This window comes from Simochromis diagramma, unplaced genomic scaffold, assembly GCF_900408965.1.
Source record: "Simochromis diagramma unplaced genomic scaffold, fSimDia1.1 OVJJ01000466.1, whole genome shotgun sequence".
In the NCBI taxonomy this organism is placed as follows: Eukaryota; Metazoa; Chordata; class Actinopteri; order Cichliformes; family Cichlidae; genus Simochromis; species Simochromis diagramma.
Window position 1 is genome coordinate 1499326 of NW_024387287.1, and position 25398 is coordinate 1524723.

The following is a 25398-nucleotide window of genomic DNA, read 5'->3' on the forward strand; positions in this document are numbered from 1 at the left end:
TCCCACACCCCTGCCCTCCTTCTCTCCCGCACCAGGCACACACCCCTGTCCCTCCAGGAACATGAGGTTAAGAGGAGACTGAGAGTGGTGAACCCCAGGAGAGCTGCTGGCCCAGACAGCATCCCAGGGGCTGCGAGGACCAACTGGTAGTGGATCATCACCAGGCTGTTCAACCTCTCCCTGACTTATGCCAGGTGGGAACGGTGTCATTCCCATCCCCACAAACCTGGAATAGACAGCCTTAATGACTACAGACCTATAACCCTCACGTCTGTAGTCATGAAGTGTTTTGAACAGATAGTGTTTTCGCACCTTAGAGACTGCATACGGCCCTGTCCTGACTCCTACCATTTTGCTTACAAATCAAATCAGAATCAGAAAGTACTTTATTGTGATCCCAAGGGGAAATTATGTATTGGGGATATGAATTGGGAGGAGACCTTCACCATCACACTTCAGAGAGCACTGAGCTGGAGAACAGTAAGAGTTATGTGAGGATGCTCTTTGTGGACTACAGCTCAGCATTCAACACTATAATCCCAGACATCCTTGCCACCAAAGTGGACCACCTTCAGATGTCAAGTATGCCGATGACACCACCATAAGGTGCTGCTGGCCTTCTACTGTGAGGAGTGGTAGAAGTGGAGCAGCTCTTCTACTGCCTGGGTATTTGAAATGCAGAGGCCACGACTGACAACAGGAAGGCTGCACAAAGGGTAAATAACACTGCCCAAAAAAATCATTGGCTGCCCTCTGCCATCCCTGGAGACCATCACCAGCACCTCCTGTTTCAGGAAAACCAGGGCCAACACAGGTAACCCCTTGCATACTGCCCACTACCTGTTTCACCTGTTTGGCCTGGTTCTCCAAGAATTTCTTCCTGTTAAAAGCGAGTTTTTTCTTCCCACTGTCATTAATTTTATCTTGTGCTTTTGTTTTATTGTCCTTCATTGTGTCATTGTTTTATTATGTGTTTTATCCTATTGTACAGTGTCCTTGGGTGTCTTGAAAGGCGCTTTATAAATAAAATTTATTATTATTATATGACTTTTGGGGTTTTCTCTTCTTTCTCTTTCTCTTCTTTCTTCTTAATTGTACTGAATTTTCTATCTGTGTACTCTTTTCAATGAACTCTCAATTCTTCCAATTTACTTTTCAGCAGAAAAGAAAAATAACCAGCTGTTCTCCACAGAACCAGCAAAGGTGTACTCTCAGTGGCAAGGGAACAATAAGAGAACAGCACCACCAAGGCTGGACACGGAGCAATACTGGAAGAGCATTAGGGAGAAGGACGCAACCCATAACGGCAATGCTCAGTGGCTAGTGGATCTGAGGGCAGACCATAGCAACCTCCCTGAACAGGGTCCAGTAACCATCATGGTGGCAGACATCCAAGCAAGGGTCTCTAGTATGAAGAGTTGGACAGCACCAGGCCCCGACATGGTTCACGCCTACTGGCTGAAGCTGACTGCATTCCATGAGCGTCTGGCAGCACAAATGAACCAGCTGCTAGTGGACGAGAGACACCCGGAATGGCTAACCAAAGGTCGGACGGTCCTGATCCCCAAGGACCCCAAGAAGGGACCGGTCCCATCCAACTACCGACCAGTAACCTGCCTCAGTACTACATGGAAGCTCCTGTCAGGCATCATATTGGCTAAGATGAAAAGGCACATGGGTCAATACATGAGCGGGGCACAGAAAGAGATTGGCAAGAATACCAGAGGCGCAAAACACCAGCTACTGGTAGACAGAACAGTCAGCCGAGACTGCAAGACCAGGCTGACCAACCAGTGCACTACCTGGATTGATTACAAGAAGGCCTATGACTCAATGCCCCACAGCTGGATACTGGAATGCCTAGAATTGTACAAGATCAACAGGACCCTAAGAGCCTTCATCAGGAATTCAATGGGGATGTGGCGTACAACACTAGAGGCCAACTCCAAGCCCATAGCACAAGTCACCATCAAGTGTGGGATCTACCAAGGAGATGCTCTGTCCCCACTGCTGTTCTGCATAGGCCTGAACCCCCTCAGTTAGATCATTGACAAGACTGGCTACGGATACTGGCTACGGATACTGACTACGGAACGGAGCAGTTGTCAGCCACCTCCTGTACATGGATGACATCAAGCTGTATGCCAAGAGTGAACGAGACATCGATTCACTGATCCACACTACGCAATGACATCGGGATGTCATTCGGGCTGGAGAAGTGTATTCGGATGATAACAAAGAGAGGGAAGGTAGTCAGAACTGAGGGGATCGAGCTATCAGAAGGCAACATTGCAGACATAGAGGACAGTTACAAGTACTTGGGGTTCCTGCAGGCGAATGGGAACCATGAAGAGGCAGCTAGGAAAGCTGCAACCACCAAGTACCTGCAGAGGGTCAGGCAAGTGCTGAGGAGTCAGCTGAACGGTAAGAACAAGATCTGGGCTATCAACACCTACGCCCTGCCCGTGATCAGGTACCCAGCTGGTATAATAAGTTGGCCAAAGGAGGAGATAGAAGCCACTGACATAAAGACAAGAAAGCTCCTTACCATGCATGGAGGGTTTCACCCCAAGTCCAGCACCCTGAGGCTGTACGCTAAGCGGAAGGAAGGGGGCCGGGGACTGGTGAGTGTCAGCACCACAGTCCAGGATGAGACAACAAACATCCAAGAATACATTGGGAAGATGGCCCCAACTGACCGAGTGCTCGGTGAATACCTCAGGCAGCAGAAACCCAAGAAAGAGGAGGGATACGAGGAACCATCATGGAAGGACAGGCCCCTGCATGGAATGTACCACTGGCAGATAGAGGAGGTGGCTGATATCCAGAAATCCTACCAGTGGCTGGACAAAGCTGGACTGAAAGACAGCACAGAGGCACTAATCATGGCAGCACAAGATGCTAGCAGGCAGGGCATACATGGAACGCCATAACCAAGTGGCCGGCATAGTATACAGAAACATCTGTGCCGAATATCGCCTGGAAGTTCCGAGGTCAAAATGGGAGACGCGCCCAAGGGTGGTGGAGAATGACCGAGCTAAGATCCTGTGGGACTTCCAGATACAGACGGACAAAATGGTGGTGGCTAACCAACCGGACATAGTGGTGGTAGACAAACAGAAGAAGATGGCCGTAGTGATCGATGTAGCGGTTCCGAATGACAGCAACATTAGAAAGAAGGAACACGAGAAGCTGGAGAAATACCAAGGGCTCAGAGAAGAGCTCGAGAGGATGTGGAGGGTGAAGGTAACGGTGGTCCCCATGGTAATCGGGGCACTAGGTGCGGTGACTCCCAAGCTAGGCGAGTAGCTCCAGCAGATCCCGTGAACAACATCGGAGATCTCTGTCCAGAAGAGCGCAGTCCTGGGAACAGCTAAGATACTGCGCAGGACCCTCGAGCTCCCAGGCCTCTGGTAGAGGACCCGAGCTTGAAGGATTCCAAGGATGACCGCCCACAGGGGCGAGTGGGGATTTTTTTTTAATATATATATATATTACAACAATGAGCTTGAACTCTGTGTCAAAGATTCAAGTTGCAGTTAATTATATTGCCTGTCACCTTAAATCTTCACTCAAAGACAAGTATCTTTGACAGTGTATATATAGATGTATTATACATAAGAGAGAAATATTGTTTGTTTAATATGTTGGCATTATTACATTTGGCTTAATGCTTACATATATGTGTAGAAAGAAAATGTACGAGCTGTGATAACTGTTTCTGATAAAATGAAGAGTAGACTGATATATTAAATATTCCTTTATTGGGTGAGAAAATCAGACCATGTCATAACTGCTTTAAGTCATACAGAATAGATATCAGAGCCTTAAACAGGCTGACTTCTGCTAAATGGGTCAAACTGGGCAGAAAGTATACAAACACATAACATCCTTATAGAATATGATGTAACACTATAGATCAACTTACCTCAGGATATATACAGCATATAAACAATTACAGCAATATGATACAACAAACACAGCAGTACTACTAATCCAAAATACTCAAAGCTTCATAGAACTGAAACAAACATTTATTTTTAGGTCCATTCTGCTGCTGATACATACTTTAGGTTTCTGAATATTAAACTTGTTGCTGCCTTTCATAGTGTTTAACTTGAAGGCCCTGAGTACTTTCTCCCACACTGAAAACACTGGAATGATATAATTATTTGAACATTACCTAATAAGACTGATTCAGGACAGACAATTAGTTATTTTAAACTTTTCTAGCAGTCCTTCACAAACAGGGAACAGTCTGTCTATTCTCTCCATCTGTCAGCTGCTGCTGGCTCTTCCTCCTCCTCTTCCTCACACACTGCTGAGTTTGTCCTGGTGGATCATCAGGGGTGCAAAGCCTCACAGATGATGTGCAGCAGTGGGTCCCTCAGTCTGTCCTCACTCTGGACACTTGCAGTTGTCACACATGGAAATCAAATGTCTGATAAGCTGCCGGATTCAAACACAAGTGTAACTTATAAATACATGTTCATACTTTTATTACACAATCAGAGAGAAAGAAAAAGAGAGAGAGTGCAGGACAGACAGATAGATGACAGTCTCAGGTGTATACACTGCTACAAAACAGCACAAAAGAAGGAGGATTTAGTGTTTGTGTTATTACGAGTGCTAAAAAAGAAGAGTTCCCAGATGGTACAGTGGACACTTGTGTGACTGCTGTGATTAAAGCATCTTTCTTTCAGCTTAACGAGTGAACCGTCAGCTCGTTCAAACACACGTTAAAGTCCGTTTGGCTCGACACCACCGAACAGAGGCAGCAATATAACATAGCTAACATTAACAGTGCAGTGAATCCTGCTTGTGCCCTGATATTCAGGACTACAAACCGAGCAGCATTCACTGACTTTCAGCTTGTTGTGTTTGTGGATATATGACTGACTTTAATTATCCATAAAATCATCACATTCTCTGTAAGATTATGGGCAACTATTGAACGGCGTATATTTTAAAGTAAAGGCTCTAAAACCAAGTTAGTACAAACATCACTAATGTCACATAACTCTGCCGACATGTGGCCAACAGGAATGTCTTCATTATTAAACATTCGCACATAAATAAGTGACATAATATTCAGTACTTTTGACAGTTCACTCTTCGGCCGCTCTGCTTCTGCCGTCTGCCGTATTTTGCGGCAAAATTATCCACACCCACCGCTGCGCTATGTATTGTGGGATATATGGGACCACGAAGCGTGCACCGGACCACGCTTGACATTTGGGAAATCGACGGCGTATTTGGAGTATGCATTTGAAGTACCCTTCGGATTGGGACAGCCGTCGTTGCGTCGCGATGACGTAATAGGTCTCAAAATGCATACTTCAAGCGTGCGGTCTCTTAATTGGGACACAGCCATAGACATGCCACACAAGCTTGACAACATGGACACAACATAGACATGAAACACATGACAGACTGGACAGGAAACATGACACATGATCTGTGTGTCATAATCCAATCTATTTTTAAACCAAAATTGGTATTTTTATAATGTTGGTGATACCGTGCTTTAAGATCTAAATGCCTATAAAATTGACATAAAATCCCTTTTCTTTGAAAACTTTTTGCTTAGTTTGTTTGAGAAAAAGCTAAATCTTGTCACAATAATGGAATGCATTGTTCTGGAAGAGGCATACCTGAAGTATTTATCACAAAAACTTGTCTGGTAATATACCTGAGCTTTTCCTTCCCTGTCTTGTCTTCCTTTTGTGGTGTGCAACTGATGAGGGTGAGGGGATACTAAAATATAAGGCAAAAATATAAGTGGTAGGCAGACTAGCGTTGAGAAGCGATCCGTGACCTCAACTGTATGATCATGAAATCCACTGAGTGGAGCAAGTGTGCTGGCAAAATTTGGAAGAAATGGTGGGAGAAGAGATCAGAAGAAATTCTGGACAATGAGAGACCTTGGTAAGAGAATGAGAGGAACCTCAGTCAGGTAGTGACGTGCTCTGAACAGAAGCTCTGATGGTGAAGCATGCTGGGAATTTTTGACGCTCGAGGTAAAGTTGTCATGGTCCCCGTGCTTGCCCAGCCGGCCTCACAAGGCTACACTTGTGTTTTTGCTTTCTCTCTCTCTCTCTCTCCCCTACCTCTCTGCCTGGGCGGAGCTCACTGCTGGCTCCCGCCCTTGGCTCACACACCTGTTGGCGATCAGCTGATTTCCCAACTACTATTTGAGGCTGGGCCACAGATCTTCTCATTGCTGGATAATTGTGCTACTAACTTTACCTTCCCGGACCTGTGACCTCCAAGCTGTACGAACGTGTGTGAGTTGGATGTGAGGACGTGAGCGAGCGTGAGAGAGAGAGAGAGAGAGAGAGAGAGAGAGAGAGAGAGAGAGAGAGAGAGAGAGAGAGAGTCTTCCCCTAATCCCTTGGAACCCTGGATTTTTCCCCGTCACTGTATGTATTATCGCACTGGTATGTTAATAAACGGTGCTCTGAGACGTCAACCTGTTCTGCGCTTGAGTCCCTGCTTTCAGATTGTGACAAAAGTAAAGAAAAATTGTTCATAGAGTCGTTGGGGCCATATACATTTACGAAATGTATTTTTTGTTCTACGATAATATCTTAAACAGTGATGTACCTCCCCCTATGGATCTTTGATGAGCTTTAGACTTTGAAATGGTATTGGTTTGTGTATAGGGATGGCCTATACTATATATATATCTAGCATGACTGTTGGACTGTTGAAGGAAGTGTGAAATACCTGACCTGGCCATCTTCTAGTTTTCTATCTGTTTTATCAGTTTTATATCTGATGTTAACACGTTCTCATTCCAACACGTAACATACTGATGAATGTGACGAATTGTTGGTATGTTGCGCATTGGGAATGATAATGCTCTGCTAATGTGGATAAATGTGTATAAAGACAATCTTAGCTTTTAAATATTTTATTCTACTCAATACTTGTTTCAGTGTGGTCAGTTTTCTAATTCCTCTCAACAATGGCAAATCCCTTTGCAGAGTACCCATGACACCCTCACCCTTTATGACCTCGCAGGCTTGGGGGACACTGATCCACAACACTGGGAAGCAACTAGTCAGCACGAGCTCACCAACAACACATTTTAACTATCACATTTTACACTATCTGTCAACAGTGTTATTTAAATTTGTAAAATATCTTCACCCTTATCAAAGAAATCATAACTTATTTTAAGGTTTAACAGTCCACATGGGAGCAATAACTATAGACATCCTGTCATCATGTCAGGTCCTTAATACAGGTGTTTTCAGTTCACAGAGAACAGATGTTAGGGTTCCTGGGTGGTTGAACCCAGTGTTTCGGTTTTTGGACTTTTGGACCTTTTTGTTTATTGTTGTTCCATGTTTCTTAGTCTTTATTGGGTATGGTTTAGTTTTCTTGTGCTTTTTAGTTTCGTCTTTTGTATCTCTAGTTCTAAAGTACAGCGGTGGAATGGACTCAGACGCAGACTGAGAAATACGATTTAAACAGTTCTTTATTATCCACATCGGGTGCACGATATACACCTGGGGGAAAACACCAGGGAACACGAGCCTTCGCACTCGCTCCGCTCCTCGTCCGCACAAACTCCACACTAGCAGCTCCACCTTTGCTTACGGGGTCCAGGAGTCAGGATACAGGCAGATTGGGGAAACATATTTACAGAAACGAGGGTTATTTTGAAGCAAGCACGAGAAGCAACAGAATTCTGCAGAGCCGGGCAATACTAACTAGAGTTACTCAATATTCCAGCGACGAGTAGCTCAGCGCCCCTGCCTTAAGAAGAGTCAGTAACCAAATGCAGAATCACTGGTGATCAGCTGCAGGTGCATGGGTCAAGGGTGGGAGCTCAATCTGAGCTCCGCCCAGGCAGAGAGACAGGAGAGAGAGAGCAAGGCGAGCAAGAGAGGGGAGAGCAAAGGCAGAGCAAACAAAAACAAAAACATTTGTGGCCACACTGGGCTGGCCGGGCAGGCACAGGGACCATGGCAACTTGTTCAGTTGGTTGCTTTCATGTGTGTCCACCACAGCAGGTCCTTTGTTTGTCCCCCGTTTCCCCAGTCATGGTCTGTGTGTCTGTCTGGTTTCTCTTGCCTTTCTGTCCCTTGCTCTCCTTGTTCTCTTGCCCTTTCTCGTCCCTCACTCTCTTGCCCCTCCCTCTGTTCCCTGGGTTTCATCAGTCTGCATCTTGGTGTGTATGTTTCACGTACTTCCTGTTTTTGTTTGAAACTAGACAAGAGTCCTGTGTGTTCCATACTCGGTTGTTCTTCCCCTGTCTCGTCAGTTGATTTTGTTCACCTGTGTTCCCCAGGTGTTTCATCTCTGCTCTGACCCCCTCTGATGTATTTACTGTCTGTGTCTCCCTCCGTCCAGTGTGGTGATCTCCCTCATCCTCTGGCTGTGTGTTCCGGCTGGTATCTCAGTTTAGGTTTCTTGGTTTATGTACGTAGTCATTCAGCAATAAAGCTGTGTTTAAGTTTAATTTTCCCAATTAGTCTGCATTTTGGGTCCTATATCAAGCCTTCACTGCTACATCACAACAGACCATTGAAAAGATAAATCAAATCAATTTATTTATATAGCACTTTTCACAGGATAAAAAGTGCTTCACAATAATATAAAACAGAAATACATAAAATACATCAATGATCAAACATACAGCACAAATCTAATTAAAAGCCAATTTAAATAAATGAGTCTTAAGCTGCTTTTTAAAAGAATAAATAAAATCAAGGCAACGCAATGATGGAGGGAGAGCATTCCACAACCTGGGGGCCACCGCTCTAAAAGATCGATCTCCTCTGGTCTTCAAACAAGTTTGTGGGACTACCAACAGCCTTTGATTAGATGATCTCAGGCTGGAAGCCAGTGTAATGAACGTAACACTGGTGTAATGTGCTCTTTTTCGTATCTTAGTTAAAAGCTTTGCAGCAGCATTCTGGACTAACTGGAGATGGTCAAGATTCATTTTGCTCAGACAAAGAAAAAGACTGTTACAATAATCTAAGCGAGATGAAATAAAAGCATGAATAACCATTTTTAACTCAGATTTAGACAGCAAAATTCGCAGTTTGGAGATGTTTCTTAGCTGAAAAAGGCAATTCCTAATTAACTGACGAGACTGTTGTTCTAGGGACATGGCAGAATCAAAGATCACACCAAGGTACCTGAGGCTCGGGTGAACAGATGAGCCAAGAGAACCAAGATGCTGTTTGATTAGAGATATCTGGTTGTCGGGGGCAATAATTAATGTTTCTGACTTCTCAGAGTTCAGCTGTAAGTAGTTGTGATCAAGCCGCTATTCAATGGAAGCTAAACATTTAATTAAACAGGACAGTTTATGGACTTCCATTGGCTTAAAAGAGCAATAGAGCTGAATATCATCAGCATAGAAGTGATGAAACACCTCAGGGAACTGCCTAATTATAAGTCCTAGAAGTAACATGTACAAAAGAAAAAGAATAGGACCCAGAACTGAACCCTGCGGTACCCCACATGTCAGATCTTTAGAATGTGACATAAACTGATTTGCAAAATCATTGAAAAGATAAAGGAGTCTTTTGAGGAGCTGATGAATGAAGAAAATGAGAGAGGGAGGAGAAGGGATACAGGAAAGTCAGTGAATCAGTGAAGTGCAGTAATTAGCAAAGTGGGGGCAGCTATGAAGAGGATGAAGAATGAAAAGCAGTTGGTCCACATGACATACCTGTAGAGTCGTGTAGATAGGAGAGAGTGCAGTGGACTGTCTAACCAGGTAGTTTAACACAGTCTTGGAGGGTGAGAGGATGTCCGAGGAACTGAGAACAAGCGCACTGGTAGTGATTTCAAGAACAAGAGTGATGTGCAGAGCCAAAGGAGATCACTACAGAAGGACAAAGCTGATGAGCCATAGCATGACGATGTGGGAGAGAGTACTGAATCTAGATTAAGAAGAGAGGTGACATTTAGCAAGCAGCAGTATGACTTCAGGCCAAGAAAGAGCAATAAAGATGCAATGTTTGTTTTGGGATTGTTAATTAAGAAGGTCAGAAGGAAGCTCCAAAGAAAGCATACGATAGGGTGCTAGAAACTGTGCTACTACACGAGGAAGTCAGGAGTAAGAAAGTGACAGTGGGGGGAGAAGCTGGGGCTGAATCTGACTGATTTGGGCTGGTTGGTGAGGAAATTCAATTCAATTCAATTCAATTTTATTTATATAGCACCAAATCACAACAAAAGTCGCCTCAAGGCGCTTCATAGATACAGAGAAAAACCCAACAATCATATGACCCCCTATGAGCAAGCACTTTGGCGACAGTGGGAAGGAAAAACTCCCTTTTAACAGGAAGAAACCTCCGGCAGAACCAGGCTCAGGGAGGGGCGGCCATCTGCTGCGACCGGTTGGGGTGAGAGAAGGAAGACAGGATAAAGACATGCTGTGGAAGAGAGACAGAGGTTAATAACAGATATGATTCAATGCAGAGAGGTCTATTAACACATAGTGAATGAGAAAGGTGTCTGGAAAGGAAAAACTCAATGCATCATGGGAATCCCCCGGCAGCCTACGTCTATTGCAGCATAACTAAGGGAGGATTCAGGGTCACCTGGTCCAGCCCTAACTATATGCTTTAGCAAAAAGGCAAGTTTTAAGCCTAATCTTGAAAGTAGAGATAGTGTCTGTCTCCTGAATCCAAACTGGAAGCTGGTTCCACAGAAGAGGGGCCTGAAAACCGAAGGCTCTCCCTCCCATTCTACTTTTAAATACTCTAGGAACAACAAGTAGGCCTGCAGAGCGAGAGCGAAGCGCTCTAATAGGGTGATATGGTACTACAAGGTCATTAAGATAAGATGGGGCCTGATTATTTAAGACCTTGTATGTGAGGAGCAGGATTTTGAATTCAATTCTGGATTTAACAGGAAGCCAATGAAGGGAAGCCAAAACAGGAGAAATCTGCTCTCTCTTTCTAGTCCCTGTCAGGACTCTTGCTGCAGCATTTTGGATTAGTTGAAGGCTTTTCAGCGAGTTTTTTGGACATCCTGATAATAATGAATTACAGTAGTCCAGCCTGGAAGTAATAAAAGCATGAACTAGTTTTTCAGCGTCACTCTGAGACAGGATATTTCTAATTTTAGAGATGTTGCGCAAATGGAAGAAAGCAGTCTTACATATTTGTTTAATATGTGCGTTGAAGGACATGTCCTGGTCAAAAATGACTCCAAGGTTCCTCACCGCGTTACTGGAGGCCAAGGTAATGCCATCCAGAGTAAGAATCTGGTTAGATACCATATTTCTAAGCTTTTCAGGGCCGAGTACAATAACCTCAGTTTTATCTGAATTAAGAAGCAGAAAGTTAGCGGCAATCCAGGTCTTTATGTCTTTAAGACATTCCTGCAGTTTAACTAATTGGTGTGTGTCATCTGGCTTCATGGACAGATAGAGCTGGGTGTCATCAGCATAGCAGTGAAAATGTATGCTATGTCTTCTAATGATGCTGCATAGGGGAAGCATGTATAATGTAAACAGAATTGGTCCTAGCACTGAACCCTGTGGAACTCCATAATTAACCTCAGTGTGTGAAGAGGACTCTCCATTTACATGCACAAATTGGAGTCTATTAGATAGATATGATACAAACCACTGCAGCGCAGTACCTGTAATACCTACAGCATGTTCTAATCGCTCTAATAGGATATTATGGTCCATAGTATCGAACGCTGCACTAAGGTCTAGCAGGACAAGCACAGAGATGAGTCCACTGTCAGAGGCCATAAGAAGATCATTTGTAACCTTCACTAAAGCTGTTTCTGTGCTGTGCTGAGCTCTGAAACCTGACTGAAACTCTTCTAATAAACCATTCCTCTGCAGATGATCTGTTAGCTGTTTGACAACTACTCTTTCAAGGATTTTTGATATGAAAGGAAGGTTGGAGATTGGCCTATAATTAGTTAAGACTGCTGGGTCTAGAGATGGCTTTTTGAGTAAAGGTTTAACTACAGCCAGCTTGAAGGCCTGTGGTACATAGCCGATCATTAGAGATAGGTTGATCATATTTAAGATCGAAGAATTAATTAATGGCAGGACTTCTTTGAGCAGTTTTGTAGGAATGGGGTCTAAAAGACACATTGATGGTTTGGAGGAAGTAATTATTGAAGTTAACTCAGAAAGATCAATTGGAGAAAAAGAGTCTAACTTAATATCAATGGTACTAAGAGTAGCTGTAGATAATATTACATCTGTGGGATGATTACTGGTAATTTTTTCTCTAATGATAAAAATTTTATTTGTGAAGAAGTTCATGAAGTCATTACTAGTTAACGTTAAAGGGATGGTTGGCTCAAAAGAGCTCTGACCTTTTGTCAGCCTGGCTACAGTGCTGAAGAGAAACCTGGGGTTGTTCTTATTTACTTCAATCAGTGATGAATAGTAAGATGTTCTGGCTTTGCGGAGGGCTTTCTTATAAAGCAGCAAACTATTTCTCCAGGCTAAATGATGATCCTCTAGATTTGTGACACGCCATTTCCTCTCCAGATTACGAGTCATCTGCTTTAGGGTACGTGTTTGAGAATTATACCACGGAGTCAGGTACTTCTGATTTGAGGCCTTATTTTTCACAGGAGCTACAGTATCCAGAGTCGTACGTAGTGAGGAGGTGAAATTATTAACAAGATAATCGACCTCTGTTGGGGTAGCGTTCAGATAGCTGCTCTGCTCTGTGTTGGTACAGGGCATTGAAGATGATAACAGTGGGTGGATTATATTCTTAAACTTAGTTACAGCACTTTCAGAAAGACATCTACTTTGATAAAGTCTACTTTTCACCGCTGTGTAATCAATTATTGTAAAAGTAAATGTTATCAGGAAATGATCAGACAGGAGAGGGTTTTCAGGAAACACTGTTAAATGTTCAGTTTCTATGCCATATGTTAAAACAAGATCTAGAGTGTGATTAAAGTGGTGGGTGGGTTCTTTTACATTTTGAGAGAAACCAATTGAGTCTAATAACAGATTAAATGCCATGTTGAGGCTGTCATTTTTAGCATCTACATGGATGTTAAAATCACCCACAATAATTATTTTATCTGAGCTCAGAACTAAATTAGATATAAAGTCTGAGAAATCAGACAGAAACTCTGTGTAAGGCCCAGGTGGACGATAGATGATAACAAGTAAGACTAGTTTCTGAGTTTTACAGCTGGGGTGGACAATGTTAAGCATCAGGCTTTCAAATGAATTAAAAGTCTGTCTTGGTCTTTCATTAATTAATAGGCTGGTGTGAAAAATTGCTGCCACACCGCCCCCTCAGCCTGTACTTCGAGATTTCTGGTAGTTAGAATGACTCGGGGGTGTTGATTCATTTAAACTAACATAATCATCCTGATGCAACCAGGTTTCTGTAAGGCAGAGTAAATCAATTTGTTGATCAATTATTAAGTCATGTACTAACAGAGACTTGGAGGAGAGAGACCTAATATTTAATAATCCACATTTCACTGTTTTACTCTTTGGTTCAGATGTGGATACTGTATTGTTCTTTCTTTGTAATTGTTTATGTTTAAGTTGTTTGTTGCTGGTTTTTAGTTTGTTTTTTCTCTTTTTGGAAGCTGACACAGTCTCTATGGAGATGGGTTTTTGGGGGGGTAGCAGGAGGAGAAAAGCTGCAGAGAGGCGTGTAAGACTGCAACTCTGCTTCCTGGTCCCAACTCTGGATAGTCATATTTTGGGGGGTTTAATAAATTTGTCCATATTTCTAGAAATGAGAGCTGCTCCATCCAAAGTGGGATGGATGCCGTCTCTCCTAACAAAACCAGGTTTCCTCCAGAAGGTTTGCCAATTATCTATGAAGCCCACATCGTTTCTGGGACACCACTCAGACAGCCAGCAATTTAAGGAGAACATGCGGCTAAACATGTCACTCCTGGTCTGATTGGGGAGGGGACCAGAGAAAACTACAGAGTCCGACATTGTTTTGGCAAAGTTGCACACCGATTCAATATTGATTTTAGTGACCTCCGATTGGCGTAACCGGGTGTCATTACTGCCGACGTGAATTATGATTTTACTGAATTTACGTTTACCCTTAGCCAGCAGTTTTAAATTTCCCTCAAAGTCACCTGCTCGGGCTCCTGGAAGACAATTGACTATGGTTGCCGGTGTCTCTAGCTTCACATATCTCGGAACAGAATTGCCAATTACCAGAGTTTGACCCCCGGCGGGTGTGTCGCCGAGTGGGGAAAAACGGTTAGACAAATGAACGGGTTGGTGGTGTACCTGGGGCTTCTGTTTAGGACTATGCTTCCTCCTCACCGTGACCCAGCCGCCCTCTTTCCCCAGCTGCTTGGGATCTGCCGGGGAACAGCTAGCAGGGCCTACGCTATCTTCGGCTGCACCAGCTACAGGGGCCTGGCTAGCTACGGGTGAATGAAGGGTGCGAAGCCGAGTCTCCAATTCAGTAATCCTGGCCTCCAGCGCTGCAAATATGCTACATTTGTTACAGATATCATTACTGCTAAAGGAGGCCGAGGAGTAACTAAACATCTGACACAATGAGCAAGAAAGTGCAGGAGGGAGAGGTGAAGTAGCCATGGTGCTAATGAGTCGGCTACGAGCTAAGCTAAGCTAGCGAGACAGTACAGAGACAATGAGTGAATACTTTCACTATAAATTAGGTAGTGAGTACACAGAAAGTGTGCTTCGGATGAAGCACGTGAAGATTATACTATGAAAGAAGAATGTATTTAAAAGTTGTTAATTAAATTGCTAAGCAAATAAGCTACTCAGAAACACCACTGTGTTTGAGCAGGAACAGGAAGTGATACTCTACCACAGAGCGAGCGAACACCAAGTGACAGCGCCACCAAGAGTCAGAGTCAAATCAGTGATACAGGATCAGGTGGTATCCTCTGTGGACTGATTTGCTCTGTAAGCAAAGTGGTAGGGGTCCAGAGAGGGCAGTAGGCAGTCTCTGATATGCTGAGACACTTGAAACACTTCATGACTGCAGATTTAGGGGTTATAGGTCTGTAGTCATTGAGGCAGTCTATTACAGGCTTTTAGGGAATGGGAATCATAATGTAGGCCTTCAGACAGGTGGTAATGGTGGCATGAGTCAGGCAGAGGTTAAACAACCTGATGAAAATCCCCTCCCAGTTGGTCCGCACAGGCTTTGACCACAGCTCCATGCCATCATGGCCACAAAGCTCTCTTGGAGTTCACCGCTCTCAGTTGCCTCCTTACCTCATGCTCCTAAAGGGAGAGTGCTGGGTGAGAAGGAGGGGGAGGTCAGGTGGCGCCGAGCGAAGAAGTTGTTGAGCTGCTCTGCTAAGTGTGAAACTGAAGGCCTCATCCTCCTCCTGTGAGCCTCCTTAGCTTGTTTGACACCCCTCCTAGAGTTGGCTCTGGCAGTGCTGTACAGAAAACTTTCCCTCAGCCAGAAGGCAGAGTTACCAGTTCTGATCAGAGCCTGTACTTCTCTCGTGATCCAAGGTTTCCAGTTAGGAAAAACTGTTATATTCTCAACACAGCACTTAATGTAGAAAAGGACAGACTAAGTGAAGCTCTCCAGGTCCTGCTGTTCAAAGATGAATCAGTCTATCAAATCAAAACCTGTAGCTGGATGAGAGCATCATCTGGCCATGTTTTAGTGACCTGGGTGCTTGGAGGGGTTTGTTTCCTGAGGATGATTTAAAAACGGATGAAGAGCAGAGAGGAGTGGTCATATTGTCAGAGGTGGGGGAGGGGTGTCGCTTGATGTTACTGTGCACATGGTCCAGTGTCCTGTTGCCCCTGGTAGAGCACTTAACATGTTGGTGGAATTTGGGGAGTACAGCTTTCAAATAAATAAAGTCCTCAGCAACAACATGCCTCAGCGTTGATGTATATACAACAGAGCAGCAGTGAATAGTATAAGAAACCACAGGACTATTGACTGTGCAGAACCTTTCTATTCACTGCAGAAGTCTTATCTTCCTCTGTTTTCTTCTTGGCAGGTTATTTAACCGTTACTAGTGAATCTCTTCCTCCTGTCGTCATTGGAGATACAGTCACACTCAAGTGCAACTTCCAAACAGATGGCAGCCTGAAAGAGATTGTGTGGTTTCGGGAAAACGAACAGGTAAAGTTAGTGCTTTGAGCTGAATGATGATCTTGCGTGTGTAATGCTGCAACAAGAGTACTGAGAGGGACTAGAAAGAGAGAGCAGATTTCTCCAGTACTGGCTTCTCTTCATTGGCTCCCTGTTAAATCCAGAATCAAAATCCTTGTCATCACATTACAAGGTCTTAAATAATAAGGCATCATCTTATCTTGAAGACCTAATAGTACCGCATCACCCCAACCAAACACTTGGCTCTCAGACTGAATCGGAGTCAAAATGACTTTTATTGCCAAGTTTGTGCGTGGATCTTGCTGTGGTGTTATGGTGCAAAGTATTTACAGTATATGTAATATATACATCACTGTATAATATTAACAATAAATACACATAAAAGAAATATATAATACCTAGTACCTACAGTTATAGAATACAAATGATAAATTAACAAATATGTAAGATTATGAGTGAGGGGAGTGCAAAATGTAGATAGGAAATGATGTGCAAAGTCTTTATAGCCTGAGTATATTGTATTTTCGTTGTTTTTTCCTATCAGCCTACCTCTCTGACATGTCTTCCCAATGTGATGTTTGTGTAAAGTTTGGTCATAGGTTCCTTTGTAAGTGCGCATGCACCATTAGCGTGCTGCCTGATGTAACCTATAATTTCCTTCGGGATTAATAAAGTATTCTGATTCTGATTTACAACAAAGTGCAAACACCGGTTACACTCAGCAGAAGGGCCAGATTACACTTTTCCAAAAAAATAGAGCCTGCATAGTTAAGGGGGAAAAAATCTTTGGGCAGATATGAAATAGACAAGATAAATTTATACCAGAATCATGGGAAGAGAAAAATATGATAATGGAAAAGCAACAGCCCGTGATGTGCCAGCATGTGCCAGTGTGTTTATCTAATTTTACAGATGGATTTATTGATGTGGCTGCTATGTCAGTCTGACTTCTGAAGTGAACAGGGCTATATTTAATGCTTAGATTCAGTCAAATGATGCAAAACTGATCGGACAGTACTTCAAACTACTGATGGACAATGACCCTAAGCCAGCTGCAAAATACACCTAAGAGTTTCTCATGGCAAAGAAATGGGATATTCGTCAACCGCTGCGTTAGTCAACTAATCTCAACACAAAAACTGGAAATACATTTTTTACTTTTTTATGTTGGGGTTGGCAAATTGCACATGTCAAGGCTGATATAGGACTTTCAAATTGATACCATAGGCGTGTCTACTAAAACTCTCAGGTGATTTTGAATCTCAGTGACCTCAACTTGAAGATTAGAGGTCAGAGGTCAAGCTTTCTGAAATGTTGTAAAGCGATAACTCGAGACGGAAATCACATAAGATTTTGAAACTGATACCATAGGTGTATCTGCTTGGAAGCTGAGGCGTGCACAAATTCATATCTATATGGTCCGCCTCCTCTAGTTCAATTGATTCTAATTCTACTGTACTTCTCCCTGGCAGATTATTGAAGGAGCCAGTGCCAAGCAAAAGATTTTCAGCTATAATGCCATGTACAACACTAGCTACTCCAACATGGAGGACAACCGCAAACGGGAGGACCTAGTATACCAGTCAACAGTGCGGTGAGACTAGTACACTGAAATAGTGTTTTTGTTATGCTCTATGATAATTTTCCACAGAAAATCTGAGTTGTTAATAAAAATCATCCTTTGCAGACTTCCAGAAGTTCACATGGAGGATGATGGCCTGTATGAGTGCCATGTAGGGATTTATGACAGAAATTCCAGAGACAAAGTTATTCTAGCCTCTAGCAGTATCACCCTCACTGTCATAGGTATGTATTCATACTCATGTTGTCCCATGAACATCTCTGGCTGTATCAGTGGTTTTCTCTTGGCACCATGTATATCTTTTACTAAATTCTGTAGTAATTTATGGAAGTATTGTAAAGTATTTCATTATAGCTATAGTTTGGTTATAATTTGCCATCGGTGTATATTTTACAGGAAGAATTCATTACACTGGGGTAATAAGATGTAAAAATAGTAAAAAAAAACATTATTGTAATGTTTTGAAATTTTTGCTCTTTAAGGTCTTTGCACTCCAGTGTCAGCTCAGCTTCATTAAACACACCTTCAATGAAATGAAAGCACCTTCCTCTTTGACTGCCTTGGTCATTGTATTTTCTCTCCAGTACCTCCAAAGTCTATCTCTGTGGTGGTGGCCAACAGCCCAGCTCCATTCAGCCGTTACGAGGCTCAAAACTTCACTCTGGTTTGCATTGTTACAGGAGCAAAACCAGCTCCCATGGTGAGATGGAGAATTTTTATGTCTTTATCTCTCTTGAAAGATTTGGTATTTACATCACTGCTAAGTATGTGAGGAAGGATAACTTAATTGTTGATCATCAGCCTATTTATGAATATGGAAACAACTCAAATATTTTCCTGATAGAGTTGAAAACTGTGCTCTTTCTTTCACTGCAGAATTAGTTTAGTGTGCACTGCTGGATTTGGTTGGTGCTCACATAAAAAGAGCAATAACCCCTACTTGATGCACCCTACAGCAGTTGGAAATTTGGAAGCAAAAAAGCTATTTAAAACTGTGTTCTGTACCCTGGATGACCTCTTTTGAACATTGGAATTGGGAATTTATTGCATTGGGAATTAATATTGGAGAATATTATGTGGCTGTAAGCAGGAAAACTCCAACAATCAGCAGTGCAGTGACAGCTCCTTTATTTACAGTATGCTTTCGTGTTTTCCACTTATGCAGCCAACAGAATTAGAGGCAATGTCATTTTAGAAACATAATTCTGGCTACCCTCCCTCCCCCCCCCCCCTCTTGCCCTCAGCAGAGATAGTTTCAGCCCTATCCCAGGCAGTGACCCTGAACTAGATAAGCAGAATTAAATAGATGGATACAATTCTTGCTGAAAATGCCACTACAAAATAAAAAAGCAATAGAGCAAGAACAATGCAGACCCATCTTATAGCAAAATGCAAAAGCTCTTATGTACACTGAAAGGATGGTTAGATTTTGTTATTCACCCTGTTCCTATTTCATTTTCCCCCTTCTGCACTGTAAGCCTGTTTGGATGCCTAAACCTAAATGACTAAAAACAAAGATAAAACTAAACATGTTGCCACACGGGGCACAAATCCTGTATGTAAAGTTGTCTTAGCACTACCAACCCCTGATAAGTGTGTGCTATCAGTGAAGACAACAGGAGCAAGTGCAACTGCCAATAACCTTGATAATGTCCAAGTTGTTGTCTATATCATAGACTTGTAAAAATTACAACCTGACGACTATTTGATTTTCCTGGTTGCTGCTTAGCCGTAAAAGGCTGAGTTATTATTATCTACTGGGCGGGTGGGAAAACAGGCGGCATGGACTTCCAAATTAATTAATAGCACAGGTGCAAATACTAAAAATCTCGGATGCGTTTGAATCTCAGTGAACTCAACGTCAAGGTCAAAGGTCAACTTTTCTGAAAATCACCTGGAAGATTTCAGATTTAAACCATAGATCTATGGAGGAGGAACCTGAGGGATAGCACTGGTGGCTGCCAGCATTTTTAAAAATTTTACAGCTGTGGATGAGACTCACATTTCTGTGCTATCTCCAGCTGAACTTGACTTATGATTAAATGTCTTCAAAATGCCTAGTGAGCTAAGTTTTTCTCTCTCTGCTGTTTAGGTATACTTCAAGAGAGATGGTGAGCTTATTGATGTTGTGCCAACAGCCCAGTCTTTTTCTTCAGTAGGAGTTCAAAGTAAGAGCCCAGGTCACAAAAAGAGCTGGACTATGAACCAGGCAGGGCTTTGGAGTACCCAGGTGTTGACCAGTCGAGATGTTGATGACACCAAACTCCAGAGGACCCTGCTGGAGCAAGAGGAGAAGCAGGCCAGGCTAGACCATAATGGACCTGTTGACTCTCAGGGCCAAGAAGAAGAGTCCGAACTGAATCCTGAGGAAACCACTGAGATTATCCCTGAGACAATAGTGAGCAGGGAATTTCCCCGCTGGGTTCAGACTACTGACCCTCTCTATTACTTCTATCACCGGCAGCAGGCAGCAGGCGATGGCACCATGGAGGTTAGAGCCATGCTAACCTGGAGCCTCAACCCCCAGCTTGACAATGAGGCTCTATTCAGCTGTGAGGTCAACCACCCAGCTCTATCCATGCCCATGCAAGCTGAGGTCATATTGGGTGAGTCATTCACTAACTGGCTGAGCTAACATGCAAACAGAGTTGTTTTTAAATCCAGTCACATGTGTTCAGTGTCCAGTGTGTTATTTTTACATTTTTCCTCTTAGCTGCTCCCAGAGGACCTAAGCTGTCCATGAGTCCCAGTAAAGCCAAAGTGGGAGATACAGTGCGGATCACTGTCCAGGGCTTCCAGCTGGGACCTTCTGCAGTGAGTATTCAACACAGAGACTCTAAAAATCATTGTGAAGTTTAAAAATCTGAACTTGTAGTACTTCTGTTGGATAGCTGTGACAGTTTCACTGGCATAAAATTTAAAATGCTTCTCATGCTCACACACCTGTGTGTCCACAGAGTGAAGTCTTCCCTGAGCCAATGTTCACTTGGACCAAGGTTGGTGGGGATCTGCTCGATGGCAGAGCAGTCCATAACGGAAGGGAACTCATCCTGGAGAGAGTCCCTGCTGAGCTCAATGGCTCCATGTTTCGCTGCACAGCCCAGAATCCTCTGGGCTCCACGGATACCCACACCCGCCTAATCGTGTTTGGTGAGTTGCTTGTGTAGGGATTAGTTCTGATCAGTCAATGCTTTCGGTCTTCTCAAAGTGAATCTTGTGTTTTTACAGACAACCCAAGACTGAAGAGAGGAAAAGAACATTACATTGGTACGTCAGTTTCAGTACAGCTACAACTGTGACGGTGGCAACTTTGCACGAGTCTAAAAGAAAAACAAGAAGTATAAAAAGAGAGTGACCTCGAGGTGTGGGCTTTTTGGGAGTTCCCAGCACATTTTAATAACCACACATAATCTGATTACCTCCAGGAGGTAGGGCAGGTCATCTGCTACTCAAAGGTCGGTGGCTCAGTCCCTGGCTCTTCCAGTCCACAGTGCCCTGAGTGAAGATACTGAATCCCAAATTGCAAATTCATGATAGAAAACAGTTAAAGGCATTGAATTAAGTGATGAATCAATGTGTCAAAAGTATTTACAGTACAAGGTTTATTTTTGAAACTGTTTGTAGTTTTTATTTATTTATATAGTATTTATGCACCAGGTGTGTAGTTAGAAGAAAGGACAGTGTGTTTGTCAGTGTGACACTTTGATGTATTTGTGATCATTTTCAAACTTTGGAGTTCTGCGCGCGCACACACAGGACAAACTGGCTGGTTGACAGTACAAATACAACATGCTTGGATAGGAGGTTGTTACATCAGCATTTGAATTTTGTCTTGTTTGTGTGCAGCCATCAACACAGCAGTCGGTCGGCACTCCTTCACATTATCCACCATTCTACTGCTGAGATTCACCTGTGAGCTGACGTGACCCGAAGCTCTGCTCTGCTGCTAAACACACTACCCAACTTCCTGAGGCACCATCAGTGACCCCTGAAAGTAGTTAAACCTCCAACCAGTCCTTCTGCTTGAGCACCTAGGAGGAAGGACTCATTCTGATTCTGCATTAGACACAGAATGAAGTTTCAGAGGCAATTTACATGTAATCTTGGGAATACTTGAGATTTACCACTACCATAGGAATAATAGTAGATAGATTGTAAGTCGGCCAGTCAGCATTATCAGCTGCCGGGATTTTGATTCATAGCATCACTCCGACTGCCAGATTTATGTTATATAAACAAAAACAAAAACCCACAACCCAGGCCAACTCAAAGACACATCAAATATTGATTAGTTAGGGCTATTATTCAAAAAGATCTGGTGAACAAGTTCTCTAGAAATCATCAAATCTGGACAGCTTTCACGTTCTTACATAAAATAGCTGATGTTTTGGGGGTCTGATTGTTCCTTCTAGTGATGGGATTTCCAGCTCTTTTTAGAGAACCGGATCTTTAGGCTCGGCTCACTAAAAAGAGCCAGCTCTTTCAGCTCCGAACCGGCTCTTCAGGTTGTTTGTTGCTTTAATTTATTTATTTTAAACAATAATATAAAATTATGCACAAAAGGAATTACTAATGTAAAAAAAGTGGTTTTATTTATATATGTTTATATATAAATATATGTGGTGGCCCCTAGAGACAAAGCACGTACAAACTCCAAAAAGCACGTACAAACTCCAAAACACATTCCTAGAGTTAACTGAACTTCCAAAACAGAGCTACCTAGATCACTTAAATTACACAATTGAAAGCATATGTGTATGGTTTGTGTATTTATACACAAGCGCTCATATATATTCAAATAATTAAACAAAAAATGTTCATTTAGCTGTTACTACCACACACCAAATGCGGTCGTTGGTACTTGCTGGCTTGTGTAGCCACTAGGTAACAAAAGCTCAACACTGCGCCTAGCATTCTGGAGCACTTCTGTTGTGTTTTGTACGTGTTTTGGAGATTTACGTGCTTCAGAGTTTGTACGTGTTTTGAAGTTTGTATGTGCTCTGTCTCTAGGGGCCACCGTAAATATACTTTTATTTATTCACTCCACATAAAATGTAATAAATAAATCATATAATACAAAAAACAACTAGTCACATTTCAACTTTTAACTATTTACATTTTCAGCTTTTTCCTTTTAAACAAATTTAAAATGAAACAACACAAAACACTACAAACCACAACACAATTAAATATAAATTAAAATATGAAAACAAAAAGAACATGCATATTCTCTGTCATTTGGGCCTGCATGAATAAACTTTCTGAATCCTTTATCATCCGCAACTGAAAAAAGTTGTGGATGATTACTATACCTTTCTACAACACGTTCTCACTCCCAAACTGTAACATTCTACGCTAGGTGACAAATCGTCAACATATTACGTTTTCGGGCACCCAACACTTTATGACATCGGAAAACTGAGGACACGTGAGAACCGTTTGGACTCAATCTACACGTTTGCTCTTTTCCTTAAAATCGCTTGGGAAAACACTATTTCACGTCATTAAAGTGCTGGTTACGGTTAGAAATAAGGTTATGGTTAGGCTTAGGGATAAGGTTATGGTTGGCTGCAATACAGGGCTGGAACGTCTATTCTCGCGGGAGCGTAATTCCACTGGATTTAATCCATAACCCGGCGCGTGCCATAACAACGCGGAAGGTCACCTTTCGGGTTCCTCATTGTCCTGGTTCTGTTATTTTTCAATACCTGCTTAGTTAACATTCATATTCAAAACATCATAAATTTATTTCAGTTAGTGCAACAAAAACTGAAATAAATGACTAAAAATAAAATAAGATACTGTGCTGTGATACAGTGATTCAGACTTCCTCGAGTCTCTAAGTTGGACGGCAGTTTACCAAACTAGTGAATGAATAGATTATATAGAAGATAAAGATTTATTGAACAAACTAAAACAATGTTTTTTAAACATAAATATGAATAAAAACAGACAGGAATATTATTCCAGATTAAATAAATTTAAAAAAAAAACTTTAACTTTAAATATTCTGTCAAAATCATGCAAGTTAGAAATATGAACACACTGCCAAAAACCCCAGAAAAAATAAATGAAAGCATACACAAGGTTCGAGCCGCATGTAGACGGAGCTGGGCATTGCTTCAGGAATGGAACTAATAAACTGTGTGGGCCATTCAGTGTCATACTTTCCCTTGAGTGTATCATTACACTGCAGCTCCATCTGAATCTGCACAGGTGCAGTTCAGCAAAGTCCGCTGACTTGGTTCAACATTGCTTGGCAACAGGGAAGGTAAGGCAGGTTGCACTGGTGCGTTTGTGACAGCTTCACTTGAAATGCCTTCACCACATCATACATGTCATGTCCATGAACTGACAGATTTCCTTACTGAGCTCAAAAACTCTATTGAGAATTTTTATCCCAACTCAGCCAACGGACGTCAGTATGATAAGGAATGTCGGCAAATTCTGAATCTATTGCCCACATAAAAGACTGAAATTGACGGTGATTTAAACTTTTAGCTCAGATAAAATTTACGGTTTACGTTACGGGGATCATTACATGCTCCATTTTTAGGACTTTACCACACAACCTTTCCTGGTGTGTGATGCAGTATGCTGTTAACTCACCGGTACAGTTCTCCTCCTGCATCTTTACTCGCATCCTGCTGACTAGTCCACTTTTTTCATCGCACAACACCGGCGCTCCATCTGTTGTAAGTCCAACAAGTTTGTCCCATGGTAGTTTCATGTCGGTTACACTTTGACATACGTTTTCAAAAATGTCTTTTCCTGTTGTTGTCCCATGCATCGATTTAATGTTCAATATTTCCTCTCCATGGATGAAGATGGTCAGCTGTGCAATGTCCATCATGTCTGTACTTTCATCCACAGCAAGAGAGTATGCAATAAAGCTTTTTCTTCTTTCACACAACTGTGTTCTTAAATCAGTGGCCATCTCACAAACCTGATCAGCAATTGTATTTCTCCTCAGGCTCACATTTGCCAAAATCTGTGTTTTGTCTGGACACAAGACGTCGCACAGCTTCATCATGCAGCTCTTCAGAGTGGTACCGGGGTGATTTGGCTCCTCTGCTACAATAAAACTTGCTTTCACAACAGCTTCACTTTGTGATTTTGCTCTGGTGAAAAACGTCTGCTGAAATGTCAGATTTTTCTTTAGCTCTTCTACTTTCTGTAGTTTCTGCTCTGCATTTTGTTTTTCAGCTTATCCTGACGTTTTGTCTCGTAGTGCTGTCTTAAATTAAATTCCTTAATTACAGCCACATTAGCTCCACTAATAAGTAGAGATGGACCGATCCGATATTACGTATCGTATCGGTCCGATACTGGTAAATTGCTGGATCTGATGTTGGAGAGAAATAAAAAATGTAATCAATCCATTAAATATCAAAAAAGCACCTCACAAAACTTGCAACACGGCGTAACTCGGCTCATAACTGTAGCACATTGGAGCAGTGTGCTCACGTGATAGAGCGGCTGTGTGTATTTATAGCCTCTACCAAACCTGCATTTCATCCATAGCTGGACTGGCCATCGGGCATTTGCCCAGTGGGCCGATGATTTTTTTTTTTATAACAGTATAAACAATGAAAGGTGATGGATTGGCCAGATGCTGGCAGATGTGTAAAAATAACTCAGTTGTTTGGTGGTGGCTATGGCGGAGCTGCCACAAGAGGCCAGGTGGATGAGGGAAAGGGGAGGCAGGAGGAGCAGAGACCCGAGGCGGCCGTCGGTCCATGT

General features: G+C 42.6%; 1 protein-coding gene across 1 annotated transcript; it reads left to right on the top strand.

Annotated features, from left to right (window-relative positions):
- Positions 1-410: 410 nt before the first annotated feature.
- On the top strand, positions 411-21961 carry LOC120716281 (immunoglobulin superfamily member 21-like). The gene is made up of 10 exons (XM_040003750.1): positions 411-582; positions 15925-16082; positions 17546-17667; positions 17761-17879; positions 18240-18355; positions 19748-20261; positions 20369-20469; positions 20613-20805; positions 20884-20922; positions 21502-21961. Exons 1-10 carry the CDS (start codon positions 411-413, stop codon positions 21579-21581), a joined length of 1614 nt encoding a protein of 537 aa, XP_039859684.1. The 3' UTR covers positions 21582-21961.
- Positions 21962-25398: the final 3437 nt, after the last annotated feature.